General features: G+C 38.0%; 10 protein-coding genes across 10 annotated transcripts; 4 read left to right on the top strand and 6 right to left on the bottom strand. All coding sequences in view use genetic code 12, as the record gives it.

Annotated features, from left to right (window-relative positions):
* Positions 1-34: 34 nt before the first annotated feature.
* On the bottom strand, positions 35-2776 carry KGF56_001799 (uncharacterized protein; the record flags this gene model as incomplete). Its single annotated transcript, XM_049322959.1, has 1 exon — positions 35-2776. The coding sequence occupies one exon, from the start codon at positions 2774-2776 to the stop codon at positions 35-37; it is 2742 nt and encodes a 913-aa protein (XP_049181148.1).
* Positions 2777-3626: 850 nt separating this feature from the next.
* KGF56_001798 (uncharacterized protein) lies at positions 3627-8120 on the bottom strand (the record flags this gene model as incomplete). Its single annotated transcript, XM_049322958.1, has 1 exon — positions 3627-8120. The coding sequence occupies one exon, from the start codon at positions 8118-8120 to the stop codon at positions 3627-3629; it is 4494 nt and encodes a 1497-aa protein (XP_049181147.1).
* A 397-nt stretch (positions 8121-8517) lies between these two features.
* On the bottom strand, positions 8518-9969 carry VMA13 (H(+)-transporting V1 sector ATPase subunit H; the record flags this gene model as incomplete). The annotated part of the gene is made up of 2 exons (XM_049322957.1): positions 8518-9885; positions 9955-9969. The coding sequence occupies 2 exons, from the start codon at positions 9967-9969 to the stop codon at positions 8518-8520; spliced, it is 1383 nt and encodes a 460-aa protein (XP_049181146.1).
* A 2888-nt stretch (positions 9970-12857) lies between these two features.
* Positions 12858-13973, bottom strand: GLN1 (glutamate--ammonia ligase; the record flags this gene model as incomplete). Its single annotated transcript, XM_049322956.1, has 1 exon — positions 12858-13973. One exon carries the CDS (start codon positions 13971-13973, stop codon positions 12858-12860), a length of 1116 nt encoding a protein of 371 aa, XP_049181145.1.
* Positions 13974-14379: 406 nt separating this feature from the next.
* On the top strand, positions 14380-14916 carry KGF56_001795 (acireductone dioxygenase (Ni2+-requiring); the record flags this gene model as incomplete). Its single annotated transcript, XM_049322955.1, has 1 exon — positions 14380-14916. The coding sequence occupies one exon, from the start codon at positions 14380-14382 to the stop codon at positions 14914-14916; it is 537 nt and encodes a 178-aa protein (XP_049181144.1).
* Positions 14917-15008: 92 nt separating this feature from the next.
* On the bottom strand, positions 15009-15392 carry KGF56_001794 (tubulin-binding prefolding complex subunit; the record flags this gene model as incomplete). The annotated part of the gene is made up of 1 exon (XM_049322954.1): positions 15009-15392. One exon carries the CDS (start codon positions 15390-15392, stop codon positions 15009-15011), a length of 384 nt encoding a protein of 127 aa, XP_049181143.1.
* A 732-nt stretch (positions 15393-16124) lies between these two features.
* On the bottom strand, positions 16125-17288 carry KGF56_001793 (uncharacterized protein; the record flags this gene model as incomplete). The annotated part of the gene is made up of 1 exon (XM_049322953.1): positions 16125-17288. The coding sequence occupies one exon, from the start codon at positions 17286-17288 to the stop codon at positions 16125-16127; it is 1164 nt and encodes a 387-aa protein (XP_049181142.1).
* Positions 17289-17943: 655 nt separating this feature from the next.
* Positions 17944-18663, top strand: FGR16 (U4/U6-U5 snRNP complex subunit; the record flags this gene model as incomplete). Its single annotated transcript, XM_049322952.1, has 1 exon — positions 17944-18663. One exon carries the CDS (start codon positions 17944-17946, stop codon positions 18661-18663), a length of 720 nt encoding a protein of 239 aa, XP_049181141.1.
* Positions 18664-19469: 806 nt separating this feature from the next.
* Positions 19470-20948, top strand: KGF56_001791 (mannosylinositol phosphorylceramide synthase regulatory subunit; the record flags this gene model as incomplete). Its single annotated transcript, XM_049322951.1, has 1 exon — positions 19470-20948. One exon carries the CDS (start codon positions 19470-19472, stop codon positions 20946-20948), a length of 1479 nt encoding a protein of 492 aa, XP_049181140.1.
* Positions 20949-21249: 301 nt separating this feature from the next.
* On the top strand, positions 21250-21984 carry KGF56_001790 (uncharacterized protein; the record flags this gene model as incomplete). The annotated part of the gene is made up of 1 exon (XM_049322950.1): positions 21250-21984. One exon carries the CDS (start codon positions 21250-21252, stop codon positions 21982-21984), a length of 735 nt encoding a protein of 244 aa, XP_049181139.1.
* Positions 21985-22043: the final 59 nt, after the last annotated feature.

Raw genomic sequence — 22043 nt, 5'->3', positions numbered from 1 at the left:
TCGTTATTTCATCGTTATCATCGTCTGACAAACTTCATGACAAATTGTTCTTGGTAGTACTGTTTTCATCATGATCAATTTCTTTGTCTTCATCCCCGTTATCTTCCAACATTCTATGTTTTGTAACATCACTATCTAATACCATTTTCCTAGTGTCCGTGTCGGATCCACCTATATCTTCATTCTTGCTATTACTGTTGTTGTTTTTACCCTCCTTCTCCTTTTCATCTTTATCCACATCCTCATCTTCGTCCTCCTCTTCTTCTTCTTCTTCTTCTTCTTCGCCATCCTCGTCACTGCCGCCGTCGTTACTACCACCACTGCTTGACCTATCGTGAACAAATTCGTCATGATTGGATGTATCGCCTAATATTATCTTCTTTGGCAGATCCATATCCAAATAACCAACGGAAGAGCTGTCGTATCCATAATCGACACCATCATCGCAATCATCAGCACCTAGGATGGCATTATATACTTCTCGAGTTTTTGACAATAAGTCATTAACAAACCAATTCCATTGTTCACTCAGAACTGATTCAACAATTATAGGCGATATCAAATCTGGCTTGTATAAGGAGATGAACTTTACAATTTCTTCTCCTATCAAAATCAAGTGTCCCATATATCCGGGTCTCGGCTCTAATTCACTCTTAAAAGCGCCAACAATCAAACCAGTAAGATCGCATTTATCTCTCTTGAATAGTTCAACTATCAAAAATGAATTGTATGAATTAAGCTTCCCATTAAAGATTTGCTGGATCAAGTCAAAGACTACATTGTGGAAAAAATTATTCCACTTGTAGTTGGCAAAATTGTTAATAATATTTAGCAAAATGTTCAGATCAATGAGTTTTATTTTGAAAAGATCCCCCACGCAAGGATCCAGCCTTATCGTGGCATCTCTTTCAGCACATACAAATGGATTTTCGGGGGAGATTGAAGGCTCCTCATCTTCAGAGTCCTCAATAGTATCTAGTGCATTGATTAAGTGATAAAATTCATGTGTTGTCTCGTCATCTTCTGCACTTTGGTGTGGGCTGGTAGAATCGAAATGGACGTCGTCAAGTGAAACGTCATCCAATCCGGATGTTACGTCATGCACGTTAGGAGAGTCTCGAAATGCCATTTTGTCGTTTAAAGCTTTTCTCAAGCGTTTGCTTTGTTGAGACCTAATTTGATCTCTGATGCTAATAATTTTTGTAATTTTCCTGGAATTGAGCAAGATCATATTGGAACAGTGGAGGAGTTCCGCAACTAACTCGGATATTTTGAACCTCGTGAATCCTAGTATTTCCGAGGTAACTTCAGGTGGCGCAATAGGTTCAATTTCCAATAATTCTAGAAAATTGTCAAGATTGTCCGAGAAAATTTGCAACATGTCTCCCAAATAGATTGGGTCTCTGGAACTTGGAGGGTTCTGTTCAAAATCTTTGAGCCATTGAAACAGTACATAGGAGTTGATTTCTCCGGTACTTCCATCTCCATTTTGTAGCATGGAGCTATAAGATCCGCAATTCAAATCATAATCGGAATTATTCTTTCTAATAAGATCTATCACAATACTAACACAATTGTTGATACCGTGTTTGTTTGTCTGGATCCTGCCATCTTTTCCCTTCACTTTTTTCAACATAATATCATTAATTATTGTGTTGACTATTTCTGGAGAAACTAGTTCTCTTGTCAACTGATTAGGGCCAATGTTCGTTTCCATGACTACTGCTAAAGCCGCATTTGATGAGATTGTTACTAATGCCTTCAAAAAATCAGTAGCTGAGCTTTGCTTGAAATATTGTTGGTGATCGGGGATATATGGCGTTTGATCAAATTGGTCAGGCAATGGCTTTAGAATATCGATCAATTTCTTGATGACATTCTGCAGACCTATTGTTTCCAAAATCCCCGTTGGAGAATCTGGTTTATCAGTTTGTATAATCCTAAAGAAAAAATCCATAATTGCAGGCACTTCAATTTTGGCCAAAAATGTATCAACCAAATCTTCTTGCCGCCTAACATAATTGAGCAACTCTATACTATTGGCATCCAATAGCTGATCCAATATGCGCACCATATACGATACAGTTGGAGAATTTTCTTGCAAGTGCGGCAATTTCAAAATCATCCATAGTTTATTCATTATCCCCGGTGTTTCGATAATCCTATTCAGTATCACCCACATATCAATGGAAAGTATGTCTGCAGCAATCTGCACGCACCTACGAAATTTCTCTTCCAGGGCTTCTTCTTCCGACTTTATATCGGCAATTTCTTCACATTCCTGGATATCTGTAACGGGGTTATATTCCTCAATAGTTTTTCGCACCTTATCTTCCTCTTTAAGCCGTTGCTCAAAAAAGAAATCAACACTTTGTTCCAAGATACCAATGAGCCCCGACAAGATGTGGGGCTGTATCATCAACTCAACTAGCCTGACCCCTCTTGAGTCCTTGAAATTTGTTGCTCCCCCGACATTATCGTTTGAAGATGTAAATGATACCGAATCCGAATTTGCATTTGGATTCGCATTCGCATTGGAATTGGAATTGGAATTCATATGCTCAGGAGCACCACTCGTCGGCAGAAAGTGAACGGGCCCCCCATTCTTATTGAAATGACCTTTGATACTCAGTAGCTCATTAAATATTTCCTGCATTAATGTAGGATCCTTCATCATATCCTCTACCGTCACCAACGAAACCTCATTAATGGACTCTAGAAATTTCAGCAATGCATTATTGCTATTCAATGCATTATTAAACGGCCAAAACGACATCTCGCTAATATCCTTTGGGTGCAACCAACTTAATAAAATTAACAACCTCTCACCGTCCCTCTTAAGACCCACTAAACTCTCTCAAATTCGAAGCGTTTGAAACAAATCAGAGTAATAAGTTTGAAACTTATACTGTGATTCCAATGATTGATTCCCTTACTGACGAAGAGAAAAAAAATATGTCACAAAGAAATAAAAAATGAAAAGAATATAATTCGAGATTAAATTAAGGAGAGACAAGCACTATCGAGCTCCACTATCGAGCGAAGCGAGATAGTGGAGCGCACTAGCTGCCATTGCGTATGGGTATGGGCATGAATATGTGTATGTGTATCTTTTTGTGTATGTGTTTTTGCTCCACTATCGAGAAACACTATCGAGAAACACTATCGAGAGACACTATCGAGAAACACTATCGAGCAGAGCGAGATAGTGTTGTAACAAGCTGCCGAGTGTTGCTCCACTATCGAGCGACACTATCGAGCAGAGCGAGATAGCGTTGTAACAAGCTGCCGAGTGTTGCTCCACTATCGAGCAGTGACACTATCGAGCAGAGCGAGATAGTGTTGTAACAAGCTGTCGAGTGTTGCTCTACTATCGAGCAGTGACACTATCGAGCAGAGCGAGATAGTGTTGTAACAAGCTGTCGAGTGTTGCTCTACTATCGAGCAGTGACACTATCTCGCTTCGCTCGACAGTGTTGTTACAAGCTACTGTCAGTGTGCTCCACTATCTCGCTCCGCTCGATAGTGTCGCTCGATAGTGTCGCTCGATAGTGTCGCTCGATAGTGTCGCTCGATAGTGTCGCTCGATAGTGTCGCTCGATAGTGTCGCTCTTCAGAGTCACTCTCTAGTTCGTTTCTTCTTCCGGTACCACTGACTCAACCATTTTGATAGCTTTATCATATTCATCCAAAACAAGTTGGTTCATCTTCAAACCAGAATGGTAAACTATATCGCGACAATTATTTGCACAATGCTCTACCCATTCTCTTATAGTCATTTCTTCTTCTTCTTCTGGCATTTCAGCGATAAATCTGGTTAGGTCTCCGTTGAAATCATTGTACAAGTCAAATTCACATTTGGCAAGCTGTCTCAATTCTCGAGCACTATTCTCCAAATTTACCTTTTCATCCCAAAATTGACTCATTTTAAATGATGTGGATTGAAGTTGACTCTCGGAAAAACTGGGAATGCAAACTTCTCCATTCTTCTCTTCTGTCAAGGACGAGTTCATGGCTAAGGGTGCAGTCATCTCTTCTTCGTCTTCTCCTCCTTCTTCTCCCCCTTCTTCTCCCCCTTCTTCTCCCCCTTCTCCTCCTTCTCCGTCTTCTCCTTCTCCTTCCCCTTCTCCTCCTCCTAGTTGACTTGGCTTACTCACTGATTGCTCTGGGACTACTACAGCAAAATCTCCCTTTTGGCCTGATATATGGTTAGTTGACTGCAGACCGCTTTCTAAAACACTCTCTACTACAGCCTCTGATTGTTGTTGAATCAGGTCCTTTGTAATGGCACTTGATAATGACAGCTTCCTAATTGGTGCTTCTTCTTCTTCTTCTTCTTCTTCTTCTTCCTGGATTTGACTGGGCAATGCCTGTTTGCTTCGCACCACCGACGACGACAGAGTCTCATTGTTGACCTCTGTAGCAGCTTCTTTCCCAAAATCGTTCTGGTCAGTGGTGTTTTTCTCTGTTACAGCAATAGGTGTATGTCTATTCCTAATTCTTTTGTTATTTGGTGATCTGATCTTTGTAAAATATTTCCTTGCAAGAATAAGAATATGGTCCTCCGCATCGTCTTTAGAATCATCGGTATTTTCCTTTGACTTGGTTTTGTCAAGGTGTTCGTTATCAACCCGTGGAGTCTCGTCTTTGTGAGAAAATTCCTTTTCATGTTGCATCTCAACAACAGGGTTTTCAAGTTTTTCGACAACATCACCCTGCTTCTTCACTTCATGAATAAAAACATTTTTGGTCTCGACACGGCTATTTCCAATGCCAGCCACATCACCTATCTGATTTAAGGCTTCCTTCTCGTTATTAACAGTTTCTGGTACAAAAGTATGTTTTTCCTCATCCTTAGCAAGTTTCGAACCTTCCTTCTTGTTAACATCAAAATGCTTTGTTTCAATAACTGCTATATCCCTGGGAAGTGTCGTGATAACAACGGTTGTGTCATTCGCCTTATCAAAACTCTTTTCCTCGATGGTGTCGACTTCAGCCAATTTCCTAGTCTCGACCTCAACTTGTTTTGTATCATAATCATGAGTCATATCCTTATTCTCTTCTACAAACTCTTTTCCAGGTTCAACTTTATCTTCCAGTTGTTCCTCAACATCAACCTGGCCAACCTCTCTGACTGAGTGCATAACGCGAAGGTAATCAGAGTAATCACCTGCATCAAGTTCTTCTCGATCAGCCAATTGTACATTATTGCCAGCATCGTCTTTTTGTCCCGTCTGGTCTAATATACTGTCGTTCTGTTCTTCAATATGTTCCCCAATCTCTTGGAGAATATCATTATCATTACTCTGTATAGCCAGCAATATTGGAGCCTCGACTGTGGCCCTCTCTGATAAGTCCTTGACCTTCAAGTCCTCAATGAAATTTCCAGACTCAATATCATTGCTATTATTATTATTATTATTTTTATTATTGTCGTTATCATTATCATTATCATTATCATTATTTAATCTAAATGAATTGTCATAAATCTCTTCATTTATTGACAAAACATCCTGTTTCTCAGGTTTGTCGGCACTCTCTTCATGGCTTAATCCTGCTGCATCTTTTTTTGGTGAATTTACCTTCGAGACATTTGGGCTTTGATCATTAGTATTCAAAGAATTGTTCGCCGTGCTAGAAGCTTTAATCTCCTGTTCCGCTAATGGAGAAATCACCACATCAACTTCTTTTTCACCAGCCGAGTCCGATATCAAAGCCTTGCAAATGTTGTGTTCCAGATTGGTCGTTGTTCCCTGTTCATTTTCTTTGTGATTGGTGGTAATTGGTATTAGCGATGTCTCTCGCAGTTCAATTGCCGATTCTATATTTTCATCAAGCAAAGTAATATTGTTTTCCGTTTTGCTCTCCACTATTGAATCATTATTATCACTTTCGCCACTCAACTTTCTAAACTTTGAAGAAGTGAAGTTGACCGTACTGTCAAACGACAGATCAAATATACTTGGTTTCAATGTGTCACTTTTCCTCTTTCTTGTGCCTATTTGAACTGCAGCAGCCAGTTTAATCGGTTTTGGAGATGGTGATTTCTCAGATTTATCATTTCCCAACGAATCTGTAGCCAAAAAGATAGTCCCTGATATTGCATCTTTGGTTTCCAATCTTGCTTCTAACTTTTTTATATGGCTTTCATCATATTCATGTAGTCCACTTGAGTTATCTTCAAAAAGCGGCACAGGAGCAGCTCTTTTAATCACTTTTGTGTCTTTAGATGGAGATGAAAAATCCGTCAAACGTTTCTTATTGATCTCAACAGGGATCTTCTCCTCCAAGGCTGCAAATTCTTTAGTCTCTATTCTTTTATGTTTGGTTTTTTTTGGCCTTATTTGAACTATAGATTCTTCATACAACTCTTCGGAGCTGATTTCATAAACGGATGGTTCTTCCTCTGAGGGAGTGGGAGAGGGAGAAGAGAAATTGTTTGTATTTCCTTCCATGGCGTCGTTATCATCATCACCATCACCATCACTGTAGTGAATACTCTCTTGATTTTCTCTAATTTCATCTTGTAATTGAATAATTTTCTCATTGTCACTGCTATTCTTGTCACTCTTAATTGGAGTCTCGTTGTCATCTTGATTGATTTCATTGGCAGGTGAAACGTCATCATCATTATCATCAACTGAAATGGCGGCCGTTGAAACTTCCGCAGCGAGAGTATTGGCAGAGTTTTTCTTTTCTTCACAAATACCTTGCCCCGTCCCCAAAACAGGTGCTTTTGAAACATTAATAAACTCCTGTAACAAATTATCATCTGGCACCTTATCCCAGTATTCCAAGTTTTTGTCCTTTTTCCCATACAAAGAATTATCTCTCCAATGTTTTTGGTTATAAGTGTGCTTGAATGGAATTTGTACATGATTTTTCTGTGCCAAATTGCTATCGCTGGGATCCTTCCTTGTTTGGGTTCTAGTATACACGGAGTTGGTAACATTCTTAGATTTCTTTTCACTTTGATCATCTGAAAAGTTCAAACTAGTGCCAGTAACTTTGTTGATTTTAGCCAGCTTGATCGCCTTCAGGTCTTTTGGTTGACTCTTGGTAGCAAGACGCGTAGGTTTTATTTCAGGCAAGGACAGTCTTTGCAAAGAATTTTCCAAAACAGCAGCTTCTGTGGTATGAGATTGGGAGGCTTCTAAGGTTTTCAAAGGTATACTCGCTAGTTTCTTCTTTGGTAGAATGGATACTTGAGAAAATTCTGCACCAGAATCCAAATTTTGAGACATTGTTTGTGATTGGGATTGATCTAAATCAGAATCCACGTTTTGCGCTGTAGGAGCAGCCTTTGTTGAAATTCTCAACTCTTGAGAAAAATCCGAATCCAGCTCTGAATCTCGAAACAAAGTTGTTGTTACTGCCGCTTCTGCGGTGGCTGCTAGCATTGTTGATTGTAGCTGCTTTTCCGCAACATTGTCATTGTTTCCCTTTCTACAATCTGTAATTACCAAACTCTCTGCAGATTGAAGTTTCCGTGCCCTGTTTTGGTCTTCAAAAACATCCAAGAAATAACAGTAATCTCTACTATTCTTTATATGCTCTTCCATTGGATCGTCGTCTTGCTCCCAGTAATTTAACGAGCATTTACAGTACATACAAGTAACCCTATCATCTCCAAAATAAAGCGGTGCATAAACAAACCCGGCCTTGGCTAGTGAGTGTGCATTAGCCCTATACGCGTCTTTGTCCAAAGGAAAGTTTTTATAAAAACTAAGTCGAAACGCAACAGACGACTCATGGAGTGGATTCTTAAACTTTTCATGCCGACTCCAATGACTCTTGATTTCTTCATCGCTAGAAAAGTTCTGACAAGATTCATATGCCTCCTCGATTAAAGAAATGGGACAGCTTGCACTATCAGAAAGATGGCTCGATCTTATTTTTGCCAAACTTGAAGCATCTTTGAAAATAGTCGACTTTCCACAATAGGCACACATTAACCGATTCATCTTGTTTTTCTTTGGTGCAAAATAAAACCCAGCGTCTACAAGCGTAGCTAACGGAAAGTCAATAATATCATTCCAATTGCACAGTATTCCGTCGTAGTTCACAGACTCCTCAAACGTTCTGACACGTTCATCTCTGTATACCCTATCATCTTGCATTCTCAATGCTCAAATGAAGCTCAAGTCAACAGGTCTAGATGTTTAATGTTTTTATTCATAAAAGAAGGTGAAAAAAATGAAAAAAAAAAAAATTGAATGCGTTAAGCGGCTTGTAATTGGTGACGCTTAACGACACTATCGACACTAGGGAGCGAAGTGTCGGTGGTAGCTCGTAGCTCGTGTTTCTCCACTATCTCGCTCTGCTCGATAGTGTCGATAGTGTCGAGAGTGTCGAGAGTGTCGAGAGAGTAATGTATGAAAATGTTTATTCTAAATCAAACCGACTTTCAAGCAGAGCGAGAGAGTGTCGTTGAGCAGAGCAAGTGTCGGTGGCAGCTAGTGTGCTCCACCAGCTCGCTTCACTCCCTAGTGTCGAATGGGCAATGTTTATTCTAAATTAAAAGCTATGACCAACTAGTAATTGAATTGTCTTTAAAGCTTCATATTTCAATTCGTTATTACCTTGGTTATTTTCCAAAAACGACATGACCAACACCTTGTACAGTCCGCCCTTTTCTGTGTTTATAAAGTGCACCAAATCGTGACCAAGGTTTTTTATCAAGAATTGCAAATCATTCAATAATATTATGCAAATCGTTGAATCATTTCTACTGGTGTTTAAAATTTCAAATATTCTCTTGATTAGTTTGAAATTTGAATCTTTGAATTTTTGTGAGTTTTCTAACCAAAACTCGTTGGACTTGTGAGTTGGCGAAGCCCAACTAATCAACTTGGGGTTTTCTAAAGCCGTGAGATACTCGTCAAATGAAGACAACTTTGTCGAAACAACTTCATATAGGGTTTCCGATAAAAACGCGAGGTCATTGAACAACTCTTCGTCGCTTCCATTAGATGCAAATTTTCTTTCCTTTAAAGTATTCACCGTGTTCAACGCATCATGAAAGAGAAACAACTTAATCACTTTGAACTGCTCTTGTGGTGACACGCATACACTAATAAAATTCTTGAGAATTGCAACTGAGATTCTAACAATTTTCAATTTTATAGAGTCTTTTGCAATTGTGAGTAAATTCCCTGCCAACTGTGGGAAATTATGAGCAATCATTTTATTGATTTCGGCATTGAATGATAAAATCCAAGTGGCCAATAAAACATTGTATGAAAGTTGCAACCCAGTTGCATTGTGGTGACTTGCCAGTTTATCTATTAAGTTGTTGATTGGTTTGAAATTGGAGATGAAGTCATTCTGCTGAAAGATAAGTTTATATGATTTATTTGTAATTAATTCTTGAAAAAGCTGAACTCCAATGAATTGATAGTTGGAGTCTGCATTTTCAATGAGCAGCGTAATTGAGCTGAATACTTGGATAACCACCTTCTTATCAACAGTATCTTCGCCACCATTTCTCAACAATATAGTCAAATTATACAATGCCAAAGATCTTATCAACAAGTCCTTTTGCAAATGTTTGAGAAATGGCTCATACAGGTGAAGTTTGCAAAGTGAGTCTAAAAATTCTGGGACACTCAACAATAAATCATTGATCAAAGTTAACACGTTTTTAATCACATCATCCTTTTCCCCAACTTTATTCAAGATATTGAACAAATTCTTGGAGTACAAATCAAGTTGTGCCTTCACAGTGGCATCCCTATTTTCAGCCGACTGTTTTTCTAATATCTTGATATGGTTTGCATCTTCTTCTGAAACAACTCCAGATCTTGCCAAACCTTCCCATGGTATTATCCTTTCACGGATGATTTTTTTGGAATCTGAAAGAAAATTGCTGTCAATAATAAAGGGCTAAAAGAGGAGGAGGAGGGGGGATAGGTTAGTATTTGTCCTCTTTCTTCCATTTTTTAATCGACATACTATGGAAACCAGCATTCCTTCTCTATTCTTGTCAATCTTTTACTTAGTTAACTGTCAATATAATGATTAAATAGGTTGATTAATTTCAATGTCTCATATTTAACAAGCGTGAAATATTCAATTTGAACATGTGACACGACCAAATTATGATATCTTTGCTAGCACTCAAGAGTTGATCAGTTGTGAGACTCAAGAGTTGATTGAAAGAGAAACCAGTTTGTATGAGATATATTGTAAAATAAGAAGCAGATATTGTAAAGGAGAGAATTGTCTGCGTTTGACGATTCTTTTTGGACAATTTCTATTCAAACCTGGATATGAATGTTGAAAAAAGAATTAAAAATGGTAAGAAAACTTTACTATCGAGCGACACTATCGAGCGACACTATCGAGCGACACTATCGAGCGACACTATCGAGCGGAGCGAGATAGTGAAGCACACTGACAATAGCTTGTTACTACACTGACAGCAGCTTGTTACAACTCAGCAGCTTGTTACAACACTATCTCGCACTGCTCAATAGTGTTCCTCGATAGTGTCGATAGTGATAAAAAATGAAAAAAAATGTTGAAAAAAACAACTGTCTACGCCAGAAATCGAATCTGGGTCTGCTCGGCCACAACGAGCTGTACTGACCACTATACTACGTAAACATTTGATATGTTTGTAGAGTCAACATGAAGCTTTTGGTATGTAGTCAACTCTATCGAAAACCATTATCGAGAGCCACTATCGAGAGCCACTATCGAGAGCCACTATCGAGCGGAGCGAGATAGTGGAGCACACTAGCTGCAATGACACTATCGACACTATCGAGCAACACTATCGAGCAGAGCGAGATAGTGTTGTAACAAGCTGCTGAGTGTTGCTCCACTATCGAGCGACCTATGCGAGCAAAGCGAGATTGTATTCTAACAAGCTACTGAATGTTGTAACAGGCTGCTGTCAGTGTGCTTCACTATCTCGCTCCGCTCGATAGTGTGCTTCGGTAGCTGTAAAAAAATAGTTTACTAAAGTTTTATAAAAATTAGCTAAATTCTGAATTGAATTCTTGTAGTTACTCAAAATGATATCTAGACCTCAGACGCTATCGAGTAAAGCGAGATTGTGGAGCAGCATTGACTAGCTTGTTACAACATCATCAATCCCGTGTGTGTAACAATGCAATCAAACCCGTGCTCTATTACTCCAAGCTTTATCTATTTACTATAGGTTCTGTTCTATTAGAGGAGGCAAAGGCGACTCTAGTTTGTTCCACTTAATATCCTTCAGGTCCTCTAATATCCTTCAGGTCCTCTAATATCCTTTTGCTCCTTTAGTCTGTTCTATTTATTATCCTTTGACTAAAGTCACCTTCGGCTCCTCTAGTTGATTAGCGGTTGCCATGAACAGAGTAAAGATAGAGAGTACCCTCTAGAATAATTAAAAGAAAGGATATATGAACCAAAAGTGAGAGGAACATCTATTTCTACCAACAATCTCGTAAATAATTTCACCAACCATACTGAATTCACTAAAGAAGGTAGGAAAGAGAAAACTACAAGGGGCTCCATTATCGAGCAGAGCGAGATAGTGGAGCAACACTCGGTAGCTTGTTACACCACTCAGTTACAACACTCAGTAGCTTGTTTCAACACTATCTCACTCTGCTCGATAGTGTTGCTCGATAGTGTCGATAGTGTCATTGCAGCTAGTGTGCTCCCCTATCTCGCTCCGCTCGATAGTGGCTCTCGATAGTGGTTCTCGATAGTGGTTCTCGATAGTGTTCTAGGTGCCTTGCACTTCACATCAGCCGTTGTTTCATCAACAATGTATATCCTTATAATATTTGGTTGCGAAAAAAAATAATAATAAAAAAAGGGCTATGTAAAAAGCGCTATGTAAAAAGCGCTATGTTAAAAGTTCAGAGATCAAAATAATATAAAGATGACTTTGACCTAATACTTTAATCATATTTTTAGCCTAACGATTGAATCAAATGGAAAGGAATTGAAAATATTTCCAAGGCATGAATTCCTTTTACTATTATTTTCAATTCCAAATCTGATTTATCGCCCTCATTCACCCTTATGCAAAGGAAAGCATTAGTCCATGACTACAATTACCTATTTCTTTTTCTTTTTTTTTTTTGGTTCCTCCATCTAATCACACGCTGAATGACATGTTTCCCAGTAAAGCAAAACTTTGCACTGTTCAACATGCCGCTATTTGAATGGGAAAAGATCGGGTCCTCTAGCCCAAAGATTATAGACATCGTATAGTAAAAAAAGTAGAAGAGTGAAAAAGCGTAAAACAATGCCATTGAATGCCCCAAAAATAGAGCCATTATGTTGCTCAAAAAAAAAAACCCACCAAATTTTGTAAAAACCTCTCTTAATAAAAATGAAATAAAAGACGTAACCCCAATAATTAAAATTTCTATATATATATATTTAAAGTAAATTATCATGTGTCCTAAAATAACAGTTTTGATGGTCACATCAGATTAGTTTCCCGTTTCCATCTCTTGCGCACCTTTCGTCGACGGTACACTCACATGAACCAACGCCTTAATTGTATTTCTTTTTTTTTTTTTTAAATTTTGGGTAGCCGTATATACAGGACGGCAAATATGAAGGAGGTAAAAAAATTAAAACATTAAACATCTTTACTAGCTACAACACTTGACATCTTTAATAGCTACACTTGACATCTTTACTAGCTACAACACCTGACACCTTCGTCATCTGTTCCATTTTGTAACATTAGACTTCCTTTATAATTTTTGTTCTTCTAAATAAAAACCAGACATATACACCCTTATTTTTTTTATTTATATACTTATTTAATTTTTTTTTTTTTCATCTTTAAATAAAAAAAAAACATTCATTTCTTTTCCTTTTTTTCCTATTTTTATTTTAACCTAATCGCTTGTTTCTCTAAGATACTCTTTAGACATATCAGCATCAGGAATTGAACCACAAATTGTTTCCACCATTATACCGGTAACCAAGTATGGGTCAATATTAGATGCTGGTCTTCTATCTTCAAAGTAACCAAATCCTTCTTTAGCAACTGCTCTTGGTATTCTAACCGAAGCTCCTCTATTAGCGACACCCGACGAAAATGAATCTCCACTTGCAGTTTCATGGCGTCCGGTTAATCTTTGGTCGTTATCAGCTCCGTATAATAACATGTGTTCTTTGTGTCTTTTGGCCAATTTACTTAAAGCAACTTCAATAACCTTCATACCACCAGCTTTTCTCATGCTCTTTGTGGAAACATTTGTGTGACATCCAGCACCATTCCAGTCTCCCTTCAATGGTTTTGGATGGAATGAAACTTTAACTGCAAACTCTTCAGCGGTTCTTTCCAAGAGATAACGAGCCATCCATAACTCATCTCCCATATCTATACCTTCACAGGGTCCAACCTGAAATTCCCATTGGGATGGCATAACTTCGGCATTGATACCAGAAATATTGATACCGGCATACAAACAAGCACGGTAATGAGCTTCAATAACATCTCTAGCAACAACTTTACCAGTACCAACACCACAATAGTATGGACCTTGAGGAGCAGGGAAACCACCTTTTGGCCATCCATAAGGGTAGTCAAATTGGTCAAATAAAGTATACTCCTGTTCTAAACCAAACCAAACTTCTTCACCGGCATGTGCCTTCATCAATTTAGCACATTCGTGTCTGTGGTTGAACTTGTTTGGAGTACCGTCATTGTTCCAACATTCACACAAAACAATGAGATTGTCGCCCTTTCTAAAAGGGTCCGGATAAAAGGCAACAGGTCTCAAATATATATCTGAGTCATGGCCTGGCGCCTGCATGGTAGACGAACCATCGTAGTTCCATTCTGGCAAGTCATCAACACTAGATGGTTTCTTGGGTAAAGTCTTACATTTAGATCTAGTTTTACCTTCAGCATCAATCCAAACGTATTCGGCCAAAACCTTACCATTTTGCGGCAAGTCCAAATACTTGGCCAAAATGGCAGTATGCTCTGTAAGTGGTACACTCATTGTATATATTTAAAACAAAAAGGGAAAAGCTTTCTTTTTTTTTTTAAAAAAAAATTATTCAAAAGAATTGAAGTGCTGTGAAAGCTATGTTATTGAAGGGGAGGGGGGGGGGGGAAGGGGAAGGGGTGAGGTGGGGGAAGAGGGGGCTTTTGTGAGTAATACAACACGGGTCCTTTTCTACTAAATACCTTGCATTATCACGTGACACATTTATGTATTCTGGGGATCCACAGTTTTGCATCAATTTGTCATCTCATACATTGTGATTTTTTTCTCTTTAATTGAACTACTCTCTTTACACGTTTATATTGAACCCTTGGTTCGTTCATATATTAATTCCTAAATATTCTTCGTTTTAACCTTTTGATACTGTGTGTGTGTGTGTGTATTTTTAGATAAGTACACTATGGTTGAAGTATATTACCACGATAATAAAGATACAGTTGACAATTTCACTGAACCTCATGATTCAGGCAGACCAGTCTCACTAGAAGATTTATCCAAAATTGGCGTTTTCTACAAGCATATCACAACAAAAGAAGAACTCGATGCACTAGCTAACGAAAGACATTACAAGAACAGAGACGAAGTGAATTTAAATTTGGCAGCTTTTAATAATGATATGAATGCATATAATGCCAAAATGCAACAATTCTATAAAGAACATTACCATGAAGATGAAGAAATTAGATACATTGTTGAAGGCGAAGGTTACTTTGATGTTAGAAACACAGGCGATGAGTGGATAAGAGCAAAATTAGTCCCCAATGATTTGCTAATCTTGCCTGCTGGAATTTATCATAGATTTACATTGACTGATGCATTGAAGCTGGTTAGAGCTGTTAGATTGTTCAAAGATCAACCAAAATGGGAAGCAATCAATCGAGATTCTGGAAGAGAGTCTGAGGCTCGCTTATCGTATGCTAAAACAGTGGCTGTTTGAAGTAAATGATGTGTGTGTCTGAGGCTCGCTTATCGTATGCTAAAACAGTGGCTGTTTGAAGTAAACGATGTGTGTGTGTGTGTTTGTAGGGATCATCCTTTTACAATCTTGATTTTATTCTTGGTTATCCACAGTTCTAGTTTTGTCCGATTACTCTTTAATTCTTCATCAACTTTTTTCTTCTGTTCTAACAATTGATTTTGTTCATCACTTAAAATATTTAAAACTTCATCAATACTTTTTTCAACCAAGACACCACCAATCATTTTAAAACATTTCCTACCACCCTGTCTCTCAGTTGGAGGTATCGAGTTCAATGTTTGTTTGACAATTATATGCTCTTGCGCTTGAGACGCTAATGCCTGTGATTGTTGATCCAATTCTTGGATTAGTTTCTGTGACCTATTGTATTCCTGTTGCAAGATTTGTGATTTTTGTTCATCAACCGCGGTAGAGGATTCTGTTGATGTCGACATTTCAATTGTAGCTCTACAATGTCTTTCAAACAAGTATTACTCAATGACTACAATAAAAGCAGCGTATAGAAAGGTTACTTGGTGTAAAAAGTTTTTTTTTAACAGTATATCTCTTTACTATGGAAAAGTCTCCATGTGGTAGCTCTTCGTTAATCAACTTTTACCGCCCCCCCCCCCCTACTTGAATAAACTTCAATATGAATAATCATGCGTTTCACCAGTCTTCTCCCCTCCATCCGTCTTCTTACGTATTTCCCCTCTCCTCTTCCCCTAATCTTTATCTCGAAATGACTCTTTATATAAAGTGAGCTTTCTTTCACTAAAAAGAAAAAAAAAAGCCCCAGTTTCCCAGTTTCCCAGTTTCGTAACTTCCTATATTAACCTCAAATCCTTATTTTAATCAAGAGAATGACCTTGAGAAATCCCCTTTCACCTACTTTTATTACAACAAAACAAGCCTTGATTGCTGGTGGTGTTGGATTTGGTGTATACGCTTTGTTAATGTTTCGTCTTTATCCTCGACACAATAGGATCAAAACCATTTTCGAAGAGAGTGATGAATACTTTAGAGAAGACCACCCTAAAAGAACAAAAAGGAATAAATAAAAGAAGCCCATATAACTACATTTGATATATGATAAGGAAAATTGTAAGTTAATTAGCAATGAAACATCCATATCCATTTAATCTCTACTCTTTATCATCATATCCATTTAATCTACTCTTTGTCATTTACTCTTCATCATCCTCTCCTTCAGTGGAAGCCTTCTCCAAGCTAGTTAACAACTCACCCAACTTTTTAGCGCCAACTTCAAAGTATTCTTTTTGCGCTTGTACAAGGATTTTCAACAAATCGATATTTTTTGAAGGTTTCAAAATCTTTTTCATTTCAATTACTGCTAGTTCAGTAGCGCTAACCAACTCATCTTCTTTAGCAATCAATTCCTCATTTTCTGGGTCTTGTGTTTCGTGTTTATGTCTCAATTGGTCAAATTGACTTCTTGTCAAATAGACTTTCTTACGTAACTCATTAACTTTGATAAACTGCTGATTCAAAATATCAACTAGTTGATGATTCAAATTTTGAATAATCTTGTCATCTTGGATCAACCTTGCTACTGCAATTTCGTGATATGACGATGAAATCTGTAAAAGCGCAAATGATAGCGAGTTCAGTTCAGAGCTTTCCTTTTTCAATTCTTCGCTTTGCTTGACTAACAATTCACTTAAATGACCAAATAGAGTCTTTGGTAATAACGGTGAAGTTGGAAAAATTTCGACATTGTCTTTAGTTGATCCATAGTTTGAACCTTCTTCTTTTTTTTCTTGTTCGTCTTGTTCATCTTGTTGTTGTTGTTGTTGTTGTTGTTGTTGTTGTTGTGCTTTTTCTTGTTGCTGTTCTTGTTGTGCTTTGGAACTTGTTGTTGCTTGTCCTAATAATACCTTTTCCAACTCTTGTGGTGACGAGACGTTTTTCAACTGGTTGAATTTGGCGCCAATTATATTCCCAACATGAACTTCTTTTATTTTGTTGATTGTCGAGTTGCTTGGAGGGTAATCATAGCTTACTTGCCCATATGTAGCATTAGTGGTTTGTATCAAACTCGTATATAACTTTAAAAGTAAGTCACAGTTGACCTCTAATTGTAGGTAATCCTTTGGCAATTCGCTAACTTCGATGTTTGGATCTTGAGAATTCGAAGCTAACTGCTGTACTTGTTTCAATTGTTCACTTATTAATTCCTGAGTTTTAGTAGCAAATGGTTGAATTGATTTACCAAACTGTTCAACAGTTTTAGAAGGATCAACTTTAGCAAAACTCTCACGTATTTGATCTACCGACGGTAATGATTCTTGAATTGACTTCAAGTCAAATGTCGGAAATTTAAACGACATTACAACCAATCCTGTGTATATATACCACCGATACCAAACTAAATCACTATATCACTATAATAGCCACTTTATAATAGAGACAAGTAAAGAAGGGAGAGAAAAAAAATAATTATATATATATATATATATATATATATGTATATGGCTCGTTTGTCCTTAAGAGAAATGCAAAGCGAGGAAAAAAGAAAAATCTTGCGTGTGCATCTTGTGGCGCGGGAAAATTAGCCGCTGATACCAAAACCGTCGGTAAGACCACAACGACGAGGTAGATTGGTAGATCTAGTTTTAGGCCTCATAGATATTGAGAGAGTATTGTTGTAAGCTCTTTTCAAAGTGCACTATCGAGCAGAGCGAGATAGTGTTGACTAGCTCTGCTCGACAGTGTCGACTAGCTCTGCTCGATAGTGTCACTCGATAGTGTCACTACTAAGTGCTGCTCCACTATCTCGCTTTGCTCGATAGTGTCGATAGTGTCACTACTAAGTGCTGCTCCACTATCTCGCTTTGCTCGATAGTGTCGATAGTGTCACTGCTAAGTGCTGCTCCACTATTTCGCTTTGCTCGATAGTGTCGATAGTGCTCTCTCTTTTCCAGTAGATGAAAAATTTAGTTTTTAGTTTCTCATCTCAACAAAGTTTACAAGGTGATGAGGAAAATGCCATTTGAGGAAACAAAAAAGACGAGTGTTTATTACAAGAAACAAGCATCTTATCATGACAAGCGAACAACCACAAACTTATCACATTTGATTGAACCAATAATACGACATCGTATTTTAGATTCCATTTTTTATAAGCAATATCTTTATTTGACCAATGAAGCTACAATATTGACAGTTATTACTGAGCAAGTGAAATATGTAGGCGGTGTTGACTCTATAGGAAGACCGTCTCCCTTTCTACAGTCGTTATTTCGAATGCTTGAATTGGCTCCTTCAAAAGAGATTATCGATGTTTACTTGCACCAATTGAAATTCAATGAATTTAAGTATTTGGTAGTATTAACGTTACTTTATATAAGATTGACGTTTACAAGTGAAGAGATATATACGATTTTCGATAAGTTTAGCCAAGATTTTCGAAAATTGAAATTCAAATTGAAAAATTCCCATTTCGATTCAAGGAGATTACCGATTTTTTATAAAATCATCTATATGGATGAGTTTATCGACGATTTGTTAATAAAGGACCGAGTCGTGGATTTAACCTTGCCGAGGTTAATTCCACGATTGCTTTTGGTCGAGCGGGGGTTAGTAGCTCCTCGCCAATATTTTCTTGACAAAGAGACACGTTCCGAAACAGTTATTGGGCAACGAGTGTCGCCTCATCAAGAAGATGATAATAATAGCGATATCTATGAAAGTGATAGTGACTAATAGGAAACACTATCGAGCAGCGACACTATCGAGCGGAGCGAGATAGTGGAGCATACTGACTATACAGGCACTGACTACACTGACACTGAGTGTGCTCTGGTCTATCGACACTATCTCGCTCTGCTCGATAGTGTTGTAATAAGCTACTGGGTGTTGATTTGCACTCTTCGGGCTGGATCAGTCAAGTAAGGTTATTTAGTTCAGAAATGAAGATGGATAAGAAATAATGGTATATAGAGCTTACACGCGGATTTGATTGCACCACTATATCGCTTTGCTCGATAGTGGTGAAAGCGAGAGGTGCGAGAGAGAAATAGTGTGTGGTGGCAGCTAGTGTGCTCCACTATCTCGCTCTGCTCGATAGTGTCTGCTCGAGAGTGTCTGCTCGAGAGTGTCAAACAACTCCTACCTCATTCCAGTCCCAAGCCCCTTCCGCCCTATATATAAATACGCTTTATTTTATTTCCCACCATCCTCTTACGGTTCAAAGCTTTTCCCTCTCTTTCTTTCACTGCTATGTAAATATTTTTCATTAATCTGTCTTTTCTTTTTTTCTTCTGGCTTTCGACACGAAACTTCTACTTCCTCCTCTTCCTCCTCTTCCTCCTCCTCCTCTTCCTCCTCTTCCTCCTCCTCCTCTTCCTCCTCTTCCTCCTCCTCCTCTTCCTCCTCTTCCTCCTCCTCCTCTTCCTCCTCTTCCTCCTCCTCCTCTTCCTCCTCTTCCTCCTCCTCCTCTTCTTCTTCATTATTGAGCGAGTTCTCCAAAGTAAATGGGATTAATTTTTTCCCCCATCAATGAGATATAAATGACAGTTACAAATTTAACAGAACAGAATGACCAAGACTCAAATGGAGCAAGCATTCATGCCATATCCAAAACTAAAATCATATTTGTTACTGGACTCTTTATTATCTCACTAGCCGCTTTTGTACTACAAACGGAATTCACATCTCAAGCCTATCAATTAAAATATAGTGAACCGATTTTGCTACTAGCTGTGACACATGGTTCGTGGTGGACCTTATGGCCCATACAAGTGCTATTTGTTTCAACTTGGAGGACTATACACAAGAGGAGCAGGCTCATCAAAGAGTCAAGGACAAGGACAAGGACGTTAAGCAATACCATTGATGAACCTATTCAGTATCAAAGACTAACTGGCGATCGTCAAGATTTCCAACAAGATCAACAAGATGTAGTTGTTCCTAATTACGTTTCTTACTTTAAGAAAGCAATAGTCAAACAATTCCACAATGTTTATCACACAGCAATACTCATTTATGAATCCAACGTTCATGAAAATAGATCGACTACACATCTCAATCAAATTATAGAGAATAGTGTTCAAATTTCATCAACAGATTCAATTTCGGCGTGCATAAAACTGTTTCTAAAAACACCAGCAATCCAATATATCTTGTATAAGGTGATGCTTGTCACAGTGGTTTTGACCATCGCTGGATTTACGTGGTACGGTGCAATGAGCATGACTTATGCAGCCGATGTCACTGCCATATATAATTGCTCTGCATTCACCGCATATGCATTTGCAGTGTTGCTCTTGAACGAAAAATTTGCCTGGTTGAAGATCAATTCAGTCATAATTGCACTTATTGGTGTATTTATTGTTTCATACTCCGCAAGTGACACTGATAAAGTTGACGAAAAAAATGATGGCTCTAATTCGGAGAAGAACCCGCATCCTTATAGGTTTTGGGGTAATGTGATTATCTTTATTGGTGCAGTATTGTATGGGTACTACGAGGTGTTATACAAAAAATATCTTTGCATTCCGGAACACTTGACCAAGATTATCACACCGAGGAGACAATTAACTTTTGCCAATTTTATAATGGCATTATTGGGGGCTTACACATTGGTCATATTGACCGTTTTAATGCTCTTTGTTGAAGTTTTCCATATCCACAAGTTTAACTTTTTCAATTATGGAGAAAATACTCGTAAGATATGGCTATACATCCTTGGCTCAATTATCAGCAATTTACTATTTAGCGCATCATTTTTGTCGTTGATGGCATTGACCAATCCGGTTTTATCATCAGTGAGCTCTTTGTTGACTATTTTTCTCATTGGATTAGTTGAGTGGTTGGTCTTTGATAACACTTTAGATTTACAGCAAATTATAGGTGATTGTTTTGTTATCGTTGGGTTTATCATGTTAACTACAGCTTCTTGGAAAGAGATTAGTGAAGGAAACGAAGATGATGATGTAGAAGCTGTAAGTACATACTCTTTTCCAACGAGTACCAATGAGAATCGTTAAAACTATTGCCTTGTATAATAGATATTCAAACACTAATGTATAGAGTATTTAGGTAATGAGATGTCATATATTCAACAGAATGAGCTCTTCCATTATCTTGTTCTTCTTCTCTCTCCTGCACTTTCTTCTCCTACAAACTACTCTTCAACCCAAGTACTTTTGCAATTGGTAGAGCATGAAGCGGAATTTTTTATCTTGCAGCTTTATTTGCTACCAATTGTTGTTTTTTTTGCCCTTAAAATGGATCAGTATCAATACCACAAAATCTCTTTCCCTTTGATTAGCCCATGATTCGTGAAGAATGACGGTAGATGATCATGATGTCACCGGTTTCCAAAGCTTGATGAGCTCGTTGAACTTAAACATTGATCAATTCAAAAATTACGATCCAGCTAGTTTCCCTGCTTACACATTCAAACAGCTACTGAACTTCAAATCGGAGATAGAATTTCAATTGAAAGTACTCTTCAATTTGCTTGAACAAAAATATGGGGCTAACATGGAGACTCCGCTCGTCACGTCCGATGGGTTCCCCAGAAGCGATATTGACGTTGTAACAATAAGACTACTTCGTGTTCAGATAATAAGATTAAAAAATGATTACAAGGAGGTGCTTAGAGTGATTGATTTGAAATTGGAAGAAGAGTTTAGAAAACGACAATTGGAAGGAGGAGAAGGAGGAGGAGAAGGAGAAGGAGAAGGAGAAGGAGAAGGAGAAGGAGAAAAAGCAAGCTCGGGGGTTGCTCAAGAGCAAAAGCCTGAGATTCCGTTTGCCCAAGTGAGAGAAGTTATAGCTAATGGGCCTGCTGAATCTGCAGGATTAAAAGAAGGCGATTGTATTGTTTTATTTGATAGAGACATTCATGCATTGAATCATGGTAAATTATCCAATTTGGTTGAAAGAGTTAAACAGAAAGTCAATCAGAATTTGGAAATAAAAATACAAAGACGCGAACAAGTCAAAGTATTGAGTTTGAAACCAACAAGTCAATGGGGAGGCCAGGGTTTGCTAGGTTGCAGAATAGTTCCTATCTAGCTTATATTTCCTTTTCTTTTCACCTTCTATTCTTTTTTTTTATATTCTTTTTTTTTTTT

The sequence above is a fragment of the Candida oxycetoniae genome (genome assembly GCF_023343755.2).
Source record: "Candida oxycetoniae strain CBS 10844 chromosome Unknown scaffold60, whole genome shotgun sequence".
Lineage (NCBI taxonomy): Eukaryota > Fungi > Ascomycota > Pichiomycetes > Serinales > Debaryomycetaceae > Lodderomyces > Lodderomyces oxycetoniae.
The sequence above is the reverse complement of the archived record's forward strand: the minus strand, read 5'-3'. Positions and strand labels throughout refer to the sequence as shown.